The 22,722-nt window shown below is 41.8% G+C and overlaps 1 protein-coding gene across 2 annotated transcripts in view; it reads right to left on the reverse strand.

Annotated features, from left to right (window-relative positions):
* LOC147708035 (adenylosuccinate synthetase isozyme 2) overlaps positions 1 to 22,722 on the reverse strand; it is a 421,010-nt gene that overhangs the window by 102,460 nt on the left and 295,828 nt on the right. The window contains exons 5-7 of one of the 2 annotated variants that reach the window (XM_086926842.1): positions 18,060 to 18,126; positions 10,734 to 10,841; positions 8,474 to 8,555 (exon numbers count right to left, since the gene is read on the reverse strand). In XM_086926842.1, coding sequence (XP_086782968.1) covers positions 8,474 to 8,555; positions 10,734 to 10,841; positions 18,060 to 18,126 — 257 coding nt within the window. The remainder of the gene's footprint in view (positions 1 to 8,473; positions 8,556 to 10,733; positions 10,842 to 18,059; positions 18,127 to 22,722) is intronic. The other variant, XM_086926843.1, reaches the window with a different exon arrangement.

Raw genomic sequence — 22,722 nt, forward strand, 5'->3', positions numbered from 1 at the left:
GTCCCCACTCATGATCCTTCAGTGAGAGATGACTAAGAGCGTCTGCTCTCTCACTGTGGGAACCTGCAAGGTGAGCCACTACCATGAAAATTCCCCGTTGCTGCACCCTCTGCTGCAGGCAAAATGCCTCCCAGCACAGGTTCTTTGATACCACACTGCCCTGTCTGTAGATATAATGGATAGCAGTAATGCGGTTGGACAGGATGTGACTGGTGCTCGCTGAGGTGAAAGAGGCATGTCTTCATTGCAATGCACGCAACCAACAGCTCCGGTACGTGTGTGTAGACACTGCTCTTACGTGCAAAGGCCTCACACCATCAGGTATTCTAGGAGGGTACTCAGCTCAGCAAAGACGTGTTTAAGACCATGGTGGGCTGCACAAGTGGTATGCTGAATGGACGGCCAATTATTTAGGTTGAAGGGCGGCATTCTTCCAGTGCAGACCCAGAGTGACTCATTTGAAGAGCCTGTCCAAGCCAAGTGACTTCGATTGATTTTGGAGCCTTTGTTTTCTCAGGCACCACTGAACAGTCCTTATCCGCCATCTGGTGAGTGCCACTAACAGGGTGTATGAGGGCATAAGGCTTAGCAGAAATAAGGTGTGCAGGATCGGGATTTGTGTCCAAGTCAGAAACATTGGACTTCTCGTCCAAATATCGGCAATGCTCGGAGGAGGAAAAACCTTAAATCGCGTTCGGTCTAGCATCACCCCACTAAAGGTTAGTCTTAGCCCGGGAGAAAAGTGAGATTTCTGAGCATTGGTTTCAAAGGCAAAGTAGTGGAGGAGAGCTATTGTGTTCTTTGTCCAATGTTGGGGATTGAGCTTTAACCACCTAGTCATACAAATATGGGGATATAGGATTCCTGAGCATTGCTGTGAAGCCACCACAACTGCCTGCACTTCTGGGAAGACGTGGTCAAGAATTTATTCCAAATGGTACGACTATGAATTGATAGTGCTAAAAACCCACTTTGAATCTTATGTAACCTCCCCTCAAGGTGGGGAGAATTGTGAGATGGAAATTGTAATCCTGGTGGTCAAGGAACACCAACCAATACCCTAATCTGATGGCCAGCAGAACTTTGCTCAGACAGCATCTGGAATTTGCCCTGCCGAATGAAGCGGTTCAAGGACAAAGGTCAAAGTTGGCCCTCAAAACCCTGTCCTTTTTGTGGGACAAGGAAATAAAGAGTAAAATCCTGTGTCTGTTTTCGGAGGCAATCCCTCTGTGGCACATAGATCAATAGGGTGATGAGGCCCTCATTCCTTTTTGACTGTGAAGGTTGTATCACCTCAAAACTGCTGCAGAGACCGCATCCACCTCTTGAGTTGTTACTTTTCTCTGCCTCCACGCCCCCTAATGGCATCAGGGCCACCTACCTGCTGTATGTGGTCTTGGGGCTGGGTACCCTCTCCAGCACCCTAGACATCAGAGAGAGCACCGTCTGGCTCTTATTTTACTCATCAAGCCTGGTGTCGCTTTTGTGAGCAGCCAAGGTTCAGTCTCAATGACTACATGGTCATCCAACAGCAAAGGCGTTGTCATACACAATTAAGAACATGCAAGACTTACTGTAAAGGCTGCAGAACACTTAACACAAAACAGACAAGACACATAGCACCTAGTCATCACGAACAGGCAGGTGTCTTCCTTGCCAGTGTCTCAGAGAAAGCTTTACTATCCAATAGCCGTCATACTGTTCGCGGATAAAGGTAGAACTATTTGAACTGTAAATTCATCACAAAAACACTAATCAACATAATAGTGGTTAAAAGTCCGACTTCCTTTCAAAGTAGTAAAATGGACTGGGAGATCAATTTATTGTATACATTTTAGGTGCTTCCATTCTCCCAGACACTAAACCAACATCGCTCTCTAAGTAACAGCCTACTCAAATGCACTCCCAGTTAGTCAAATCCTAAAAAGGAGGTGTTCAGCAAATCAGTGAACTTGTAGCAGTATTTGGTTCGTGTAGTCAGAGCCAAAAGGCATGATTGTCTTGTTGACACGAAGCTCTAGAGAACTGGCGCCAAAACTAGTTCCAGTTAAAAAAAATCATATTAGGACATAAGTAAGGAAGTTCCCACTCTTGAAAGCAGGTTCACAGCAATGGTTAACATGATATTACATTTGGGTGTTGAAATGACATAACACCGAATGTTTAAAGACCAAAGAAAAAACTGAAATTCACCATATAGTATGAGCTAACTAGAACTTGCACACCTCCAATGCACTTCTTATGACCTCACATATTAGATCACAGATGACAAAATGACATCTTTGATTACAACACCATAATCATACACACTATGGAGTTGCTGTGTGTACACAAATGGAACCACAGCACGAACATAGTGGAATCCTTGTAGGCAAGTGTAATTGTGCATGCTGGAAGTTATATGGTGCACAGTTTACAAAACACTAAAGTTTGGTGTGAAAGTAGTGTTCTTTGTTAAACAAGGTAGAGGCTGAGCACACATGATGTGGTTTGCAGAGTAATGATTTGATATGCGTGACAGGCCAAAGAGGTTGATGAAAACAGATTTTCCACCAGTGGATATAGAGCAATGTCCTCATGTTGAATAGCAGCAATTCAGTGGTATTCTAAAATTCTATGCAGCGATGACATTTATAATATGTGGCTGTTTATTTCCAGGACTTTGCTAAGACTTTTGGGGCATTGCAGATTGGAGAATAATATAGAATGTAGAGGCATTTGACTTATATGTGGTTTATCTCATACTTATGTCAAAGCATGGCTCAAAGGTTCTATGCCATTGTGCCGTTCTCAGGAATGTGTGTAATGTATTTACTTAACTATGGGCAGGGACATTGGAATTATGTGGCAGGAGAGGGCCAAATTATGCGGCAGGGTTGTGTAGTGTTTTTACCTTGCCTATGTAATTCTCCCCTGTTGCCATGGACATGCATTCCCCACATGGTTCTCTATTGGAATATCTTTACCTTAGCATGTTACTACTTGAACTGTTAGTCAGTTGAACTTGTGTGCCCAAGGATGAGGTCTCTTTACTAGATGATACAATAAACATCCTCAAGCAAGGCTACTGCTTCCTGTTTTACTTCCATGTAACCATCACCTCAGGTTGACTAAAATATGCACCAGGAAAAGGCAAATTATGCAGCTTAATGCGGTACTTTCTGTGATAGTATTAAATATGTTCTAATTTTTGCACTAGTTAACATTATCTGGATACAGGTTGGACCTCATTTGTACCGGTATAACACCAAATGATAGCAATAAGCAATCGAAGGGTGACCAGTTACCTTTGCAAAGGGCCTTCCGCTGCGCGGCAACACATGTTGCTGCGTTTTTAGTAACTTTTGACCGGTTTAGCATGAAACAAAATGTTTTTTGTTTTTAAATTTTCAGATTAGGCAGGAGGTGATGAAATACGTGTCAAATCCATAATCACGCGAAAAAACTGTGGATGCACATTAGCATATTTCTAGTGGCCCGACTATCACAGAAGAGGTCTTGTCAGTGGTAATTGTTTACCAGTCAAAATTTCGACTTAAAATTGTGGGTCAAGTGGAGTCTGTAAGAGGGTAATTCCATTAAGGTGAATATAACATTTTTCACAGGTGTAGTGTGTTGAATTACTTCAAGTCCACAAACTCAATGGCATAGTTCACAACGATTGCATGACATTATCAATGATGTAAATGTAAATGTGTTTGTAGTTATATAGCGCCTTCTACCCAGAGGTCTCGTAGCGCTGTATTCATACCGCTGTGGAACCCTTCCTGGCTTTCCTGTGAGATGTCCACTCCTGGGCACCCCCAAGGTGAAGCCAGGCATCCAAGTGCTGCTGGGGCCGTTGTGGAGATTAAGCAAGCTATTGCCCAGAGTCACAGAGTGGGACCCATGATTAGACTAGGCACTGAGGCGAGAATTATCAGGTCCGGGGAGATTGAGTCCAAGAGCCGCCGAGGCGGGAATTGAACCCTGGTCCCGGGCCAGACCTCTGCATCAGGGTCTGCCACTCTAACCATTGAGCCACGCTTCTCCACATCTAACATGTCATGAGTGATGTAATATGTGAGGCCATAAGTAGTGCCTGGTGGGTGTACAAGTTATAGCTAACTCAGAAAACTAGAACTAGTGAATGTCAGTGTTATTTTGTTTAATGTTAGTTTTTTAATCTCATTTCAACACCTAACTATAATGTCACTTTAAACTTTATTTTTTATAAATGAGTTTTTGTATTTCTTAACATAAGGGAAGATCTTATTACTACACTTAACTTTAATGTCTCTTTAACCTTAGGATTTTCAGTGATTTAAAAAAAATCATATTGAGCCAACTCCCCTGCTAGGCATGGCCAAAGAATTTTGGTCATGCCATGCAACAACCTCAAATGTGGATGCCAATTTCCCCTCCAGACACCCAACCCCCATCTGGTTTTATTTTGAATGGGTACTGCTATACTCCTGTGGTACTGGCATAAAGCTTCACACACAAACATTCAAATAGGGATGCCAGTCCTGAAAATACAATAGCAAATTAAAAATCCTCATCTTCATGTTTTTTTCCAGATCTTTAGGCAAAGCCAGAAAAGATTATTTTTTGCCACACCAAGCTCTTTCCAGGTCAAACTAAATGCTCCATAAAACATGTCCCTTCATTTCTTTATGGTCTTCATCCTCTGGCCACACTTTGTTGCATACCACCAAGTACCTCATATTTATCCATGAACTTCCTATGTGAGGGCACACAGAAAACAAGTCTATCCATTTCAAACTGAATAGTTTTTCACAATCCATCAGGTTAAGTAGGTGGGTTTCCTTTAGGGTCATCTGTACATGCAACTTATAGTTCCCTGAAGTGTAGGCTACTCAATCGAAAATTGCTACCTAAACGCAGATGGGATATCAAAGATCTCCTAGAAGATACAAATCTGGAACTATTCTTGATCACAAAATCAAGGTTAGGACAAACTAGTCCAATCCAGACCTTGAAACTGAGATCCCAAAAAGATTCAAGAATATGTGCTTAGATAGAACAGGAAAGAGAGGTGGGGGTTTTGCTGTGATTCTTTAAAGACAACCTTAAATTACACCCATATGCTGTCTGACACTATGATTTGCCACTTATCCACATAACTCTTTCTGACAAAAACTATTATTCTTACCTTCAATCACATGGTCTCTAGTTGGTATCATATGATTGAAAATGTATTTGACTTATTCAGTACAGTAGCCTTATTATTCTCTTGTTTATGCTCATCACCCAGCCAATTAAAAATATGCTATGTTAACAGCAGTCCTTTAATTTTACACAATGTATCAAACACTTCAGCCCACAAAGCTGGCCACTAGGTAGACTTACAATTTCACCTCCCCCTGAGATCACTGCACTTCAGGCGCCTTTGCTCCCCTGAACTGATAATGCCTTGATTTTATTTTACAGGGTTAGTCCTCAAATAAGAGTTAGACCAGATCAAACTCTGAACTAAAAAAGAAATTCAGAAAACGGTATAAATTCAACTTACAAGCAGCAAAGGATGCTATAGTCCCCCATCTGATAATGACTGGTTCCAAGGAATAGGTTTGTGAAATAAGAAACCATTTTATCAGATACTTATCCTCGTTAGGCTTAACCTCCACTGAGGTTACTGTTACGCAAGTTATTCCATGTAGCGGAGGAGGTATTAAGAAATAAACCTCTATATTTACTTTGAACTTTGTGTCCCTCGTAATTAAGAACATTACAGAAGGTTTATTCTGAACCTTTCTGCCTACAACAAACAATTCAGGGCACTATTAACAGTTGTTACATGAAACCTAAGATGCTTTCATAGAGGGAAAAGTGCAATTTTCCAAATCTAGTTGTGAAATTTTCATGGTCATTGAGTCAATCATGGTCCTACAATGCTTTTCGAGCAATCCAGTCCTGTCCCAAAACCCAGAGGACAACCTGGCAACCTCTTCTGAACAACAAAATCAACACAGTTTACACTGAAAGAATTGCCCTTCGTCAAGCAGACTACTTAAATGTAAATGTAGTAGTATTTGTATAGCGCACCAAATCGACTCCCGAAGGGGTATCTCAGGCGCTTGTACGCATACCGCTGTGGAACCCTTCCTGGCTTTTCCCTGTGAAGTGCCCACTCCTGGGCACCCCCAAGGTGAAGCCAGGCATCCTAGCGTTGTTGGGGCCATTGTGGAGATTAAGCAAGCTATTGCCCAGAGTTGCAGAGTGGGACCCACGATTAGAATAGGCACAGAGGCAAGAATTATCAGGTCCGTGGAAATTGAGCCCAAGACCCGCCGAGGCGGAAATTGAACCCTGGTCCCGGGCCAGACCTCTGCATCAGGGTCTGCCACTCTAACCATTGAGCCACACTTCTTAAGATCTTCGGATATGCTGGAGACTTCGACAGTAGGCACTATATGCACACTTCCTAAAATATTGTATGATGACAGATAAAAGTCTGATGAATTTCATTCTTCAGGCTCCATCCCGGACATTCTTCCACCACTACAACACCTTATTAATACCTCTCTTTCTAGGAGTTGGTCCGGAGGCATGTAAAAAAGTATAATTACGGTCATACTCAAAAAATCTGATCTTGGTACCAATGATCAAAAAAATTATCCACCTGACCAAGTTGCTATTATCCATTACTGACATCACTAATGTCCTGGCTGTTCTCAAGCTGTTTTTTGCCAAAGACACAGCACAGAGATAATTTTCATAGCGATACTGGTTTAGCTATGAACACCCTTCACAGAGGCCTAGAGGTGGGTTTGGTGCTCCTTAGTCAATGCGTCACATTTGGTACACTCAGCCATTCTGAATCAATAGACTGTCTAGCTGGCTATAGATTTGCAAGTTGTCACTCTAGAAACACTTGAGTCCTTTCGGTAAGGTAAATCACTGGTGGTTTCCCCAACACCTTTATAGAGCAGAGGAGTAGCCAGTCAGAAGAGGCATGCTCCAAGGGTCAGCTATTTCTCCTTTTTTAAATACTTTTTGCAACATGATGGAGAACGAATTCAGAACTACAGGTACATGATTCTGTCTCACCCTGAGGATATCCAATTGCTGCTAAAATTTGACCCTTTGCCACAAAATAACCTAGTCAAATTGAGGGACTGTTTATCAACAGATGTCAAATTAAAGTAAAGTTAAACTGTAGTGCAAATCTTTAGAGGAGGACCATCGTGTTGGTCTGAAAATCTCAGACCATCCTCAAAGGCTCACCTAGACTCTACTACTCCGGAGGCTAAGAACCTTTGAGTGTGGATGGCTGACGAGCTGACTTTTGACCTACAAATCCAAACGTTCTGTTCACCCTGTGTACTACTACTTAACACCTTAACGAACATAATGCCCTTTATTACCAAATAACAGCAAATCTCTTATGTGAGATCACTCATGTTGACCTGATTGGACTATGCAGAATAGAGTGCATCTTGGGCTACCAGAAAGGAAAGGAAGAAAGCTACAACACATCCAGAAACAGTGGAGAAGTGTGGCTCAGGGGTTAGAGGCGGCAGACCCGGAAGCTGAGATCGGCCCTGGACCAGGGTTCAATTCTCCGCCTCGGCGGGTCTTGGGCTAAAAAATTCCAAGGACTCGATAATTCTCGCTCCGGTGCCTACTCGACTCACGGGTTCACACTCTGCGACTCTGGGCAATAGCTTGCTTAATCTCCACAACGGCCCCTCGCGGTGGGATGCCTGGCTTTCACCTTGTGGATACCCTGCCAGGGATTATCTCACAGGGGAATACCAGGACGGGTTCCCTAAGCAAGCGCTTAGATACCGGGTCGGTAATTTGCGCTATATAAATACATGTACATTTACATTTACAAACAGAAGCTCACTTGGCTACAGATTTCAGGAAGTACAATCATGTTACAGAAGCCTGAAAAGCACTGCATTGGCTCCCGATTACGCAAAGGATCCAACACACAGTTCTGTTTTATGCATAGGCAGTGTATCGTAAGGGCCCTACATTTTTGTCATAGCTCATTATTACTTATGCACCTCTATGTGTTCCCCTCCCCTGGATAAGTATAAAATTAGCCTATTAACTGCCACCCCACACCAAGAACTTTTTTTCTTGCAGTCTATCTAAACCTATTAAATTTAATTGGTAGTGTGCCTTGCTTCTGAAATGAAAGGGTAGGGTGCGAATTAACATCAACCATTTTCAAATCTCACTAAAATCAACATTAATTCATAATTTCAGAAGACAAGGGCCTCAGGTCAAAGAAGAATCTGAAAATCTACTTCTGAGGCCTTGCTGCTACATTGTGCTTTTACAATACAAGCCTGGTGACCATTCATACTCTACCTAATTTAAAACCTACAGAAGGTTTTTGCAAGAATTGTAGTAAGATGGCAATTGCATTGGGCACTGGGCTATCTTAATGAACAAGCAAATCTTCAACACACTTAGGGTGTACATTTTAAAGGTTTAATAAATAGGATAGTCTTACCTTAAGCTTTTTTAATTCACCTTCAATGTCCACGTGCAATGCTGGGTACATACATTTATACTGGTTTGCCAAAACTTTAAACCTTGGAGTGAAAAAAAAATACTATAAGACACTTAAGGCAGATGTGTACGCTAAAGTCAAACGGTAATGACATTTAATACCAAAAAATTCCTCAATATAAATATGTCACTTCAGATGGCTCATAATTTTAGAGTGGCTAAAGTGCCATTCAGCACCTGGAACCAATCCTAAGAGGTAGAGTATTAAGCTAAAACATGACTAAAGCGCAAGACCATTGAGGAAGAAAGGTTATTGTGCATCCAAGAGATTAATTTAGATGAGAAGACTGAGTTTGCATTTTGTATGAGAAGAGAGTAGGAGGGAGGGAAGAGAGGGGAGGGAAGAGAGGGAAGGGAAGGGAAGGGTTCCCTCCTACAAAAGGAGTGTGGGCAATGTAAGGAGGGTCTCACCAAAAAAAGATCGGAAGGACATTTAGTTGGCATGCTCCACCATAAGGGAATTTAGGAAGATGTGCATCACATCCTCATAGGAAAAAGTACCAAACAAACAAGGATGCCTTCATGTATACTTGCAATTTCTACACAGTGCATTTACAACTAGAAGGAGCAGAGTCATGTTCAATAGGGCTTTTTACAGTCCATAGTACAGAAGAAAAGGGACCAGGCTAAAGCTGGAGTACAGCGTTAAGGGTGATAATTCGTAATGGAGAACGGAAAATGTTGGGGTGAGACTTCAACTATAACTATGATGTATTACTAAAAACAACACGGTATGAAAGGGCCAATAATCCGTTTATCATCTTTTCCTGGACCTTGGGTACCTAGGCTTCACCCATTATATTCTGACAATGAGCAGGAAGTTCATTGCTCTCAGACCACATTTCGGCCGGTGGGTGTCACACAGCAGGCAGAGGCTACTGGGTCTTAACCATGGTGGTTGGGGTCATTTGCGTCAGGTGTTCTGGTGTCCATACTACTGCAGCTCTGCAAATTGGGACAAGTGCACCTCTAATGCAACTGACTTTCAGGGTAGCAAGATAACTAGTCCAAGGCATCTCAGTGAGGTTTTGTGAATGTGGGGTGTGGGGGAGAGAGGGGTTGAACTCAAGACTCAAGCAATCACACAATAAGCGAACATCCAATCCTGTGCTTTTCCTTTAGGAGAATGAGAAGAAATCCAATCACACCACACCACACCACACTGACCATAGTACGGGTCAAAAGAACACCCTTTAAATGAATAACGGACAACAAAAGCAGCCTCTAATAAAAGACTCTATGGGCATGCTGGGCATTTGGTCACACTAATTGCACATCATAAACTCGAACAACCACTTTTCACATTAAATAATTGTAGGCCACTAATACGAAAATGCTGTATTCACCGTTATTGGGGGTGAAAAGCAACCAATAGCTGATATGGTTCAAGAATGTCTGTGTGTGAATAACTTTCTACAACCAATTCTGAGGAGGTAAATGAGGGTCTGGCCTTCGGGTTGTTGCTCTATAAGGATTGTGTAAGCTCTGGAAGGCAGCTAAAGCAGCCTGTCACACTTAGAAAAGGAATACTATGTATTGCAATTATACAAATCATTTCAATCTTTGTTCTATTGGCTATAAAAATAAGGATCAATCATGTTATCATTTGCATTAATTTCACTCCTTCTGGAACCCCTTTCTCCCCCAGCACATCTTGCCTCACACAACTATTTGAAATTGGGGTTGTCATCCGTCTGAGGTTCTCGGCTGTGAAGAACATAGAACCTTGTTCTTTAAGTGTATTAGTGCTTAAAGAACTTGAAATATACTATTCTAAATATGGGTTGTATGTCAGCAAGTCAGTCAATGCCCTCAAATCCAAATATATATTCCACACCACTATAACAATCATTGTTTACTCATATGCAGTTCCACCCATACTTGAGCTACATATTGCAGTGCATGTTTTATGCATTTAAAGAAATACTTGGAAATAGATAAGGCAAAAGAACCCAAACTTGTGTACATATTTGGATCTGTAATTTCTAAATAATGTACTTCATGCCCAGTCGTTTAAAATAAATACCTGGCCATCAAGCACTCACTAAAGTATACAATACTGGATCCCAAAAGCCCATGATGCCACTCTAGCTTTCAGGCGAAAATAAAAACAGCAATGTACTACTGCCCAAGTGACCACAGGATCAAAGATGGCCACTGTTTATCAGAAATTCCTAATGTCAAATATTCTTGCAAAATACCTCTCTGAGAATTCATTGAAATCAGACACCAAGTCACACATCCTGAGGCCACTCCGTGAAGCTTTTGAAGAGTACACTGGTCCAATGCCTTTTTTGGTAGTTCCAAGGCTGAAAAAAGGACAAGACATCATGTTTAAAGCATTTAAATGGTACAAAAGACTAGCACTGATCAATGAAGATGCCAGAGTTAGTACAATGGCGTTTTAATCATTCTGTGAAAAATAATACATTCTGGTATTCAATGTAACTGTTGTAACAACGTTATTAAATATTCTTCCTACAATAAAGCATCCACATACCGGAAAGAAAATGCATGAATGATTACACTACATGGGTAAACAATTAAGTAATCTTCATTTAGAAAAAGACATTGATGGAAAGGATATGTTGATGAAACACATTCAGTGCGGTAACACAAATCGCCAATCAGTATGAACAAAAGATCTGGTTTTGGAAAACACATTACTGAGCCAGGATATAATATTTCAAAGTTAATATTTCCGATTTTAAAAAAAAACCTATCTACCTAGCAGAGGTGGAGAGAAATGGCAAAGCTTCTATTAAAAAAAGAGAATGTTGGTGGATTGATTTTTTGATTCTCTGCAGCTGAAACATTTCTTGTGTTTGTTTCGTGAAGTGCTGAGCATAAGAAATATCTCCAAGACCAAGAAACAGGGCAACTTGGGTTAAAAGTCACATTCCTTGGCCACACAACTGTTACTTCAATAACCTGAGAAAGGAGGTGGTGGGGTGTTGAATACAACTCGTGTTAGTCAACAAAAGGATTGATGGGTAACTTTATAGGAACTCAAAACTGGGTTATTTTATAGAGTACATTTGTTAATAATTATTTCAAAGTATTCTACATTGGAATGTCGTTTTCATTATTTTGTAGCCTGCAACACAGGAACCTGACAAAGACAATAAGTCCTGAAACGTGGTGAGCAAGGAGGAAACCACATACTTTTTAGTTGGATTCATTAACCACTTTAGAAAATAAATGGGCAAATTTATTTTATTGAAATAAAACATATAAAGCATTACAAGACTGTGTATCATAGGACTGTTCCACGTACTGGAAAGAAGTGCGGAATGTTGTGTATAGCAAAGGGTTAGAGTGCGTTTATGGACTGGTAACGGCAATCCATTACAAAGCCAATTCCTGTATTCAGCAGGATTTCCTTCCTGCACTAATTCTTTAACTAGGGATTCTCAAAACGCAGTCAAGCACAATACTTTGGAATCCTACATATAAGGCTTTTTAATAAAAAATAAAAAAGATACTTGGGTTTGAACAGAATGCCCGAGGTATGAGAGGGCCAGTGTCTTAATCTTCAGTCTGGAGTGCGATAGCAATCAGCTCAATTCTCAGAGAATAGGGAAAATGTGATCTCTTATGAAGCATTTTTATTGCTCGAGCTGTGAAAATCTGTAGAACCTGAAGCTTCTGAATGTTTCTTAATCCTTGCTTACAAGACATTACTACAAGTGTGGGTGTGCGAGACTTGAATAGCTATAACAATTGTGGATCTGAGAGAAATGTTTAGACTCAGCCAGCATGAATACATGAACACTATCTGGGTGTAGTTGTGTAAAGTAGTTCTTAGATCCATGAGTAGTTTATGCAAATGGTTGGTTGTCCACACGAAATAGTATGGGACACAGGGGATGGACTCTGAAGTGTTCCACAACTCACGGCTACTAGCAACTATGTACTATAGCCAAAGATGTATTATCACGACACTGTCTATTGCTCAACAATGAGGCAAACAAGTTGAGAGCTAGCTTAGGCACTTCAAACAATCCCCTAGTGCACACAAGCACTATGGAATATTCATTAACATTAGCCAAGTCAGCTTCCATTTATCCAACTGAAGAGCTATTAATGCGGTTTTCTTTTTCCTATTTAGGCAGACACCAGATAGCTAGTCACCTGTCAAAAAAATTAGACTGAAGAAAGGCTGACAAATGAACTATTTTATATATAAATTCCTAAAATGGTGTCTCTGAATGTTTTAATCAGTAATGTATTACCCAAGACTGTTCTAACACAGATGAGTTATTACCACTCTGCAATGTGGCATTTATGAAATAATAGGAATGGCTTCCCGTCAACATATTGAGACAATATTAAATAATCAAGGTTCACCCACACATTGTCTGCTATTCACAGACTTATTATTTATTGAAATTCATCAGCAAGTGTGTGTAATTCAAATATGTTTGCCGAGGTTTTAATTCTTTGCCCTACAGAGGATCAGTTAAATAAACGGTTGAATGCAGTTCATTCATGGTTATTCTAGAGGCAATTTAGCGTTACTAAATAGTTGGGGAAAATGACCAGTGTGGGGCAGAGGGGATTTGGGCGACTACGCTTCTACAGTGGTCACAACATACACAATGTCCTTCGAGGCCTGCATTCAAGTTTTAAACTGGCAACTTTACCGTTAGTAACACCAGGTAAACAACAGGCACTGAAAATGCAAAAGATCTTGCCTTTGATTAAGTTAAAGCCATTTGCTTTGCTATACAATACCATTAGCAAAGCAAATGGCTTTAACTTAATCAAAGGCGAGACCTATTGCATTTTCAATGCTTTTTTTGTCTCTCCCTCAGATCTAAGTGTGTTTGACAGTCCCTTTTCTCTCACTCTGTCCTCACTTTCTATTCCGCTCTCTCCCTCACCCTCCTCCTACTTTTGCCTCCATTTCCCTCTCACTGCTGTCTGTCTCTTACTCTGTCTCACTCGCTACCCCTCAACTTCTCTTCCAGCCTTTATCTCTTTCCCTACTCACCCCCTTCCTTGTGCTCTTTTGTCCCATATTCCTAGCTCCAGCTCTTCCTTCTCTCCCTTCTACCTTCCTAACTTCTAATTATGTAGGTATCTCCAGACTAGCTTTTTCTTCCCCTCTTTTAATACTATGGCATCTTATCCTTTGTAATGGTTTTTATTAACTATACAAATAAAGAAATGTACTTACTTACTTACCTTCTACCTGCCTTCATCTTTTTCACTCTACCCTCGCCTCACCTCCTCGCTCTAGTCTCCCTTCCCTCATCTGCGCAGTTACTTCTTTCTCTGCCGCTCCCCTTTCCCCTTCTCTAACCCTCTCCCTGTGAGCTCTCTTCCTCTCTCAGGATAATGCCCGTCTTTCAGCGATCGCTTATTTTACGTCCCTTTCTTTCCGTTAATCCCCTTTCTGACTGGATCCTGTCCCACCTTAGCTGCCAGCCCAGAGCAGTGAAGGTGAGCTCGCAACTTCTTAAAGAACATCCCAGTGAAGGCCCAGTCCATCACATTACGCACATGTTCAAGTTCACACACTGTGGAAATCCTGCTTGAGCCAGTCACGACCATAGCCCCAGGGAAGGATTTGCAATTATGGCGCGATTCCATGCGCTCACTAATGCTAAAGCGTATCACTAGGTGAAAAAGTGCATCCGCTTTGAGGGTCTTGATACATGTTCCTTTGGTCCCCCCCCCTCTTTTCCTGCCCAGTTACCCAGTTAGTTATTTTTAAACAAGTTATTTTTGAACAGTGGAGCAAGGCAAAATTATAGCCCCCCCCCCCCCACACCTATGCATAATGGGATGAGGGGCCCAAGTCTTCATTGGTCTTGGGGTCAATGGGTGCCCCCTGTCGGGTTGCCCTTACCTGATCAAAGCTGTTTCTTCCTCAATACGCAGTGATTCCCCCCTTTTCACAGCTCCCTTTTTTTTACTTTTCTATTCTGGGTAAGATGGTTAAATAAATATTTTCCACTGCAGCTCTTATTCCTTGTTCTTCTAGTGTTTCTCTCTTGTGTTTTTTTATTCTCCGTTTTTTCGTAACTTTGTCCAGTTTTGGAGCACCTCCGCGTCGAACCAAAGCTCTTCCCTCAATCGCTTCAGTGGGAATACACTTATATCTCCACGGCGCCAGCTGGCCAATCAGGGCTCAACCGCGTCCCTCGTGCCCCCTTGACCAATGGCGGGCCAGCTCAGGGCACCCGACTCATACCAGCCGTGAGGAGGATCCCTGACCGCTGCCGGGTCGAACAGCGACTTGTACCTGTCCGTAACCATTGCGAGTCTCAGACTGATCCAGGACGATAATTGATTAAATAGTACAGACACTAATTAGATCTGCTCTTTATTATGACGTGCTTTTTTGGCACGTAGCTAGATGCTACATGTGACGTCCTGGAATTCTGAAGCCCAGTGACTTCATGTTTACAACACTTCTGTTAAGGTACTGTCTTCCGTTGCTTGAGGTGCACATTTCCTCACTTCCACTAGTCGGTGTGATGCTTGAAAGAGTATCAATGTAACTGTAACTTATTTGCATGAAAGATTTATATTATGCGCGCTGAGCTCCTCATTCTGGTTCCCGCACTTCAACATAACCGGATGTGGATGTGCAGCAGCCCTGTGGAGCAATGCTGGGAGAAAGTGAGAGCAGATATAAACAAGCTGTCGGCGTTGTGTGAAAAACAAAGTGCGTCCGAGCTAATGAAGGAGAGTGTGTAACGCCGCAAGTGAGAGATTCAATCACAGTGGGCGGGGCCAAACGGAGACAAGGCGGCAACAAGCAGGGACTAAGAAGCCTCCTTTACAATCATAAGCCAGCGTTTTGCATGGAAGAGGACGCCAGTGAATGAGGAATATGGGCGGGGCTTCAAATCCACCTCTGAGAGCCTTGGAATCTGTATTGATTCCAAGAAGCAATCGAATGACGAGAGCAGCGCATGGCTGCTTACGCCAGGCCGAGACCTAAAAAAACATATTAGGCACCATTGCTGGAGTGCAGTCACATTACATTGGCTCATACGGTAAAGAGCCATTATTGGCTCTAAAACTCAACAGGAAACACTTGTTGGGCATTACAAATTCTATTCCTACTGAGACCCGGAGATTAATGTTTTAATTAAAATGATCTTAGGCTGTCGCTTTGGCTGAATTTTCATTGGGTAGGTTTATGCTGGACTCTACCCCATTGTGTGCCACATTAAACTTGGTCAGAAAATATCAACGTTCATCTGATCTAGTCTTCCTTGTTCCCAAGTTAAACAGTTTGGGAACTGACATATATTTGTTAATACCTATGCCATTACACAGGGACACATCGGTTCTGATCTGAGCCGGTGGAACTTGCCTAGAAGTTGTCACTTCACTTTTATGGATAAAGGGAAATCAAGTGCTTCTTGGATCTTTTGCTGAAGGTCCTGAACGCCGCTTATACGAGTCCTATATGGCGCCTCCTCTGCCTTGAGCAAGTTGCACTGTTGCCGAACTTTATATAAGAATTCTAATATGTACAGAATTATGTATTATCTCTTCCTATTTGTATATCTAACTACCACGTTGGCAAAAAGGATGGGAGGAAATTTGCTCAGTAAATTGAGCAACCATCAAAGCTTCATGTTTTAAGTCTTTGACAGCTGGCTTTTATAAATTGTGAGTTTGCACATTTCATATCGGACTGTGGATTTTATATTTGTGTGAGGAAAATTCGGAACCTCTTAATGTTGTATGTCTATTATATGTTGCTTTCCTAGGTCATTTAGTATAAATTCGCCAGTGTTAATGGGAAACTGACATAACCTTCGAATCTCTATCCAACCCGCCAGCGCAGCTGGAAATTAAATAATGAAAACTGCTAAATGTCAACTCAGCCACTACGTGTGGGACTGACTAATGCACAAACAGAGTGTGATTTTTAATTAAAATTTTCGTATTCAGTAATGTTTTTATTGTATGACTTACACATGTTAAGCTGAAACAATAAAAGTACTGACTGATTAGTATGATTTCCTTATTGGTTTTATCCTTTCTATGTAATACTTAAGAACTTGCCTGACACCTAAAGAATGCATTGTTATTTTTGCTGCAGATTATGGATATGGAAAGAAGGACGAGGAGTGAATAGTTTGATTATTGTGAAAAACAGGGATCACCTTTGGAATACATTTGGATTTGGGAGTAGACTCCTCTTGTGGCTATTAATTACATAAAGCAATACCTGAATTTCACTTGAAATCCTTTGAGACCTAATGGCTACTAAGAAAGCTATCTAAACGGTCAGATTTTACTGGATGAGTTGTCTATAGTCTCAAAAGTCTCACCGTTTTAATACCCCACTTTGGTTTCATTGGGGTGGAGATTCTGGAGGGGTGGTTAGACCGATTGTATCTCTTCTTTAAAAAAAAGTGTCTGGCTCGTATATAGAATAAGAATGGGGTATGGAGTAGCCTTCAGACATGCTGAAAGTGCTCAAATGATGTGTAACCCCAATGATCACCAAAGAAATGAAGCAAGTATTGCAATACATTTGGTATCAATAGTGGAAAGACCGTAAGATGTTTGACTTAACACTAGGAGAGAAAATGCTTCAATTTCGCAGCTTTACACGATCGGTCATGTTGGCGTGGGCAGCTCGCTTATGATCGCCACACATCTTTGTGAGAGATTCATACTTTTGTTCGCTAGAAATTAAGCAGCTAGGCACCAAATGCGTGACTTAGAGTCTGGGTGGCTAACTTCTCCTTGGTGCATTGTGACAAGCTGGTGGCTTCCTGTACGGTGCTGCCAACATGTGCATGAGGTGCGCACACCATTGGCTGCTCTGGAGTTGTGAGATCAAGGTAATGTTTTTAGGGTTCAGGAAAGGGTAGAATTAAAAGTAAATACGTATATTTTTTAAAGTTCTGGGAAGGGTAGCAATCAGTGGTAGGGTTTAGGGATTGGTGGAGTTAAGGGGTAAATAGGGAATTTTAGGTTTCATGGAGGGCAGTGGAAGGGGAGTAACTTTTTTTAGAATTCCGACGAGGTAGAATAAGGGGGAAGTAAAATGTGTTTAGGGTTCAGGAAAGGCTAATGTCAAAGGACAGTAAGGAATGTTAGTTGATCTTTTCTTAGGAGCTGTACTTTTTCAGCTCTAAAACCATATGTACGTCCATATCAGCAAGAGGACAATATGTACATATCAAACTTTTGTTCACCGTATACTGCAAGCATAAATAAGTCTATTGATGAAAGTAACGAACGACAAGGACAGTCAAGAGATCAAGCCGAGTTACACAGACATAAAATAGCACTAGAATCACAAACTACGTAAAACTAAGGAGCGCAAATCCACCCACAAATTATTTACATCTGCTGTAATCCATTGCAGTTCAAATTGTGTATAATGCAAGAACTACTGAGACATCATTCTGCACTACCCAATATTTTTTTGCTAACATTAAAACAATAGCTTCAGTATAGGAAGACACAATATTTTACCCCACATCTACACATCATCAATTATATTTTCCTACATTAACTTAAGACAGCTGATAACATACTTTTTCCCTTCTTGTTGTTGCCTCTGTTGTTCTTGGATCCCGTCAGCTGCTTGATGGAAGTCAAACACTAGGTGAAAGCAAAAAAAAAGCAAAAGTGTACATAAACCTGCATCATATGTTCATATACAAGGATGTGTGAGATGGGGTCATCGAGAAGAAATGTTTAACAAACGTAGGTCAAGGTTGTTTTGACTGCCAACACATGTAGCACACTAAACCTTTAAACAGTATCAGACCAAAACCCACCTAGGTATTGACAAATACAACAGGGTTGGCTTTTTATGATATGTTTTAGTGAGTGTGCATGTGTTGGGCCTGAAGAAGGACTTGGTGACCAGGAATGCACATGAAGTGGGAATCAGGATGCATATGTTGTTGCAGAGTTGATACACTGGTGGTGCAGCTGTTGCAAAAGTACTGGTGAGTTCTTGCTCTGGTAGCCTTGTTATGGTAATGCTGCCGTAGTGGTGGTTGTTACTGTGGCGGTGCTACAGAAATCGTGGTTGTTAATGTGCCGTATTGTTTCTGTTGTAGTGTGGTAGATGTACTGCAGAAGTGTGGATGCTACAGAAATGTCACTCTAGTGTTGTCACAGTAGCCTTGTAGTTGTGTTGGAGTGTTGTCACTGTTATGCCACAGTGGTGTAGTGTTACCGTTGTAAGTAGGTACCTTATTAGGTTTGGAAGACAGGAGTCCTTGAGGCACCAGCACCTGTTGCAGCCAGCCTTCTCACTCCTCTCTACCTTCATGATTCCCATCCGATAAGAGGAACCACCCATGCCCACTTCCGGCACGACCCTGTACTGCCGCTGCCATAAATGCTCTTATGAACTAAGGGATTATTGCAACGGTCTGCAGTTTATTTGCCTGAAATGATGCTCCATGTGTATGTTTTGTTGGTGCAAGAAGGTGGTTATGAGCTACAGGGTGTGGTGTGTCCTAGCTTGATTGACGACCTAAGATACGGAGCCTGGTAGCTGTGCTAAAAATATATTTAATTATGAATGCCCTCTGTATTACATTGGTTCCCTTTATGTTTGGTGGAGCTTATCTTCTCCCATGCCATCCCTGTGCTTTGTTAGTCTGGAATGAACTGCTTCACCCCGCACTTCCGGTTTGGCCCTCAGGCAGGAAGTGGTGTCCAGTGTATCCGCTGTAGACCTGAGAAGACTTCATACTGCTGGGTCCTAGTGTCCTCACTAAATGTCAGACGGCTTTGAGCTACCCGGTGAACTCCGTTACGCTGTTGTGGCTTGAATTCTGAACAACAACTAACTATGCATCAGGTGCCGGATTGAATATTAAGATTTTGCAGTGTGCACGATGTAAGCTCGGTGATCCCCTCCATTCAATTGGCAAACGAGACCTACAGTTGCCCGATTTTTCTTTTGCCGATTCACACATTGATGTGACTCGGAGGTCCACTTTCGAAGTACACCCACTCTAGTGTCCCAGACCTAGCGCGATCATACTTGGGAATTACAGCATGGTGCACATTAATGACGCCTCTCTTCAATGTTAATTACCCATCCATGTACTGTACTCATTTCTGATACCAGAGGTTGGTCCAGAAGTCCAGGCTCTATCTAGTCTGTCCTGTGGGATTGATAGTTCTTTCTCCGCCCTTGAAAACAAGCATCCCTGGTTTGTGTCACTGTCTCCTGTCCTGATGAAGACCCCATTGCAAGGGATCAATTCAAGCCTGCTTCTATAAAGGGGTCGAAGCGTCGACTTTTTTTCCTGTGTATTCAGCTTCATTCCAATAATTGTGTTATCAATTATACTCCTGAAGCATGTTACTCTGTAGTGTTACATTTGAACCTATGATCGGTTATATCTAAGTTAGTGTATGTGTAAATCCATTATTGTGTGGCATTGTGGCTTTGTCTTTATGTCACTTACCCTCTCCTACACTCACTGCACAATTCCCCTCCCCCCCTTTTCCAGGGCACTATATTAAATTTTTAAGTGTTGTATCAAGAATGGTTGCCCTAATAGTTGGCTCAGCTTCATTGTAATTAAAAACAATGTCAGCAGATTGACTTTTTTGTCTTTATATTTGGACTAATTTCTGTGTGTTTTGCAAATAATTTTGTGTGTGTTAACTGGGACTTCTCATTTAGGGAACCTGGACTTAACTGCACATGAATAACTTTCCCAATCAGGGCTAAAACTAAATAACAGTACAGTAACAGACATTAGGTTTAGATCCAGTATAGGAAAGGCTCAGAAGCTGGCCAGTTCTAACAAAGCAGCTTCCACTGGTCAGGAACGTAACCATGATTTGCCCATTACAGGTAAGTTTGATCTGTCCTTTGCCCGAACAAAAGGTATTTAGCTATGCTGACCATTACAGGAGGGCTGAAGGGGGGAGGGGTGGGGGGTTACTGGAGGGGGAGGGAGGTAGAGGTCACTTCGCTTCAGCATGCTTCAATGAGGATACTACCCATGATGATTCTATCTCTTCCTAAACAAAGCACCCTTAAAAATCCTCCAGTAAATAAATACTAAAGCTTTGGAAAATCTGGGAGTTAGGTCAAGGGTGGTGGTCAACATTTAGTAAGATGACATAAGTTTATAAAAAAAGGATTTGTATTTGCATGTGTTTTAGTAGCGTTTTACTTTTTAGAAATAGGACACAGCTAAATCTCCACAGCTAAAACTACAGCTACCATCAGAATGGCCATGGGTCTGATCTGCTGCTCTAGGTTTCACTTCATGTGGGAGCATTACTTTAGGTCTTCATGTCACGAGTAGACACCCTGATCTCTTGACTGGGTAGGAGTATTCTGCATCATTCAGAAACTCTGTCCATCACCACCCCCTTTTCCAAAATCGATTTTGTCCACACTATGTGTGGGAGGGTATACTCAGACGTGAGTCCCTTGCTCATTGCACCATCAGGATTCAAGCAAGCCGGGCCGACGATGGCTGAAATGCCAGAACCCGGTCCCCGGAAGCTTGTCTCCTTCCCAGTATAAGAATTGGCTTGGTAGTTTGGTTTGCCCTGTTCCCATCATGCACTGGGACAGGAACAGACTAATTTGCATGTAGCCAGGTTCTGAGCTGGAATGGTGCAGTGAGCTAAAAAACGGTGATGGATCAAGCCCTGATCTCTTGACTGGGTAGGAGTATTCTGCATCATTCAGAAACTCTGTCCATCACCACCCCCTTTTCCAAAATCGACACCGTAGTGGAGAACAGCTCAAGATAGCAGTGTAATTTCAAAAGCTTGAATCTAAAAAATGTTTTACTTTCCTGTAGTGACCGTTTTTTAACATGTTCTGTGGCAGATTCAGGAGCTATGCATATTTCTGCTATGTAGTGTTGGTCTGGAATAATACCAGATGTTCTTCTTTTGGTTTGGTAACTGAAATGACTCATGACCACATCCGGAGGCTGGAAATGTACCTGAAGTTCTGAACATATAGTTATTTACCCATGTAACGTGCTATCAATGTCCTCTGTTCTTAGACTGACCTCACGTGGAGGCAAGAGCAGTGCTTAATTTGCCAGTGGTCCCCACCTACAACCACAGCTCACTCATTTTTTGGAGACCAAATGCTTTTTTTGCATCAGTAGACTTTTGCCGAAAGCAACACAGGGAAAAACACTCAAACAGGAAAGGAGGAGGAAAATAAAGACAGAAAAACAATCACCAAGGGGGAAAAAGAAGGTACCTGCAAGAGTGAAAGAAAGGGGCAGGCAGAGTCTGGCAGTGGATTAGAGAGGCAAGAGGTGGATTCAGGACTACACAGGCTTGATATTTGGGATTCTGCTGACATTTAAAAGCGTATGTCGGGCCCTTGTGCAGCACTATAGGCATTAGGACTGATTTCACAAATTAAGCCATGGACAGGAGGATCAGAAGAGAATCTACAACAGAACAAGTTGAAAACTGATAGTCACAGTTAAGTAACCCAGCCTGCTTACTAGTCACAGTAAAGTAACCCAGTCTGCTTTCACCACGCCCACTGTAGATTCACATCACAAATATATAGAGTCTATAGACCGTAACGCGATGTGCTCCTCTTCTCTTAAGTGGCGCGGGGAGTATCTGCAGTGTACACCAGTCTATTGTGGGCTTCAGATGACAAGCATTATTCCAGAGAGTTACAAACTCTTACAATTTTAAGCTCAATCAAAGCGACTAAGTGTCCTATATTTCTCCGCTCCGGTCACTGAATCAACCTGCCTCAGCCATCTTGATTTTCACTTCGACTTTCAGTGAGCACACTGCAATCGTTCCCCCAGCTTCAAACTTCCAGCAATGAAAATCTACAGAAAGTGTGTTCTGTCTGTATTTCTTTAGCACATTTTCCATAGTTTGACTCCAATCATTTTTCAGTGTACTTGTCTCATAAAGCGGTTTGACTCAATGGCAGTAGTAAACTGGCCATGAACAATTTAGGTGAAGGTTAAGAACACCTATCAGAAGGCACCAATACTCAATTGAAGAGGGGGGCAGGTCATTGATCATGTCAATAATGAAAACCTATGGCGGGGTAAGTAGAAGAAATCTATAGCCGTTTAAGGTGTTGGTGACTGATTGAAAGAATGAATGGAAATTGAAACAGCAATGATTACAAGGAAATGTACAATATTTAACGAAGCGATTTGTTCATCTCCTCATTCTGAATTGCAGAAGGCCCATCACGCATTC

This window comes from Lissotriton vulgaris, chromosome 6, assembly GCF_964263255.1.
Source record: "Lissotriton vulgaris chromosome 6, aLisVul1.2, whole genome shotgun sequence".
Taxonomy (NCBI): domain Eukaryota; kingdom Metazoa; phylum Chordata; class Amphibia; order Caudata; family Salamandridae; genus Lissotriton; species Lissotriton vulgaris.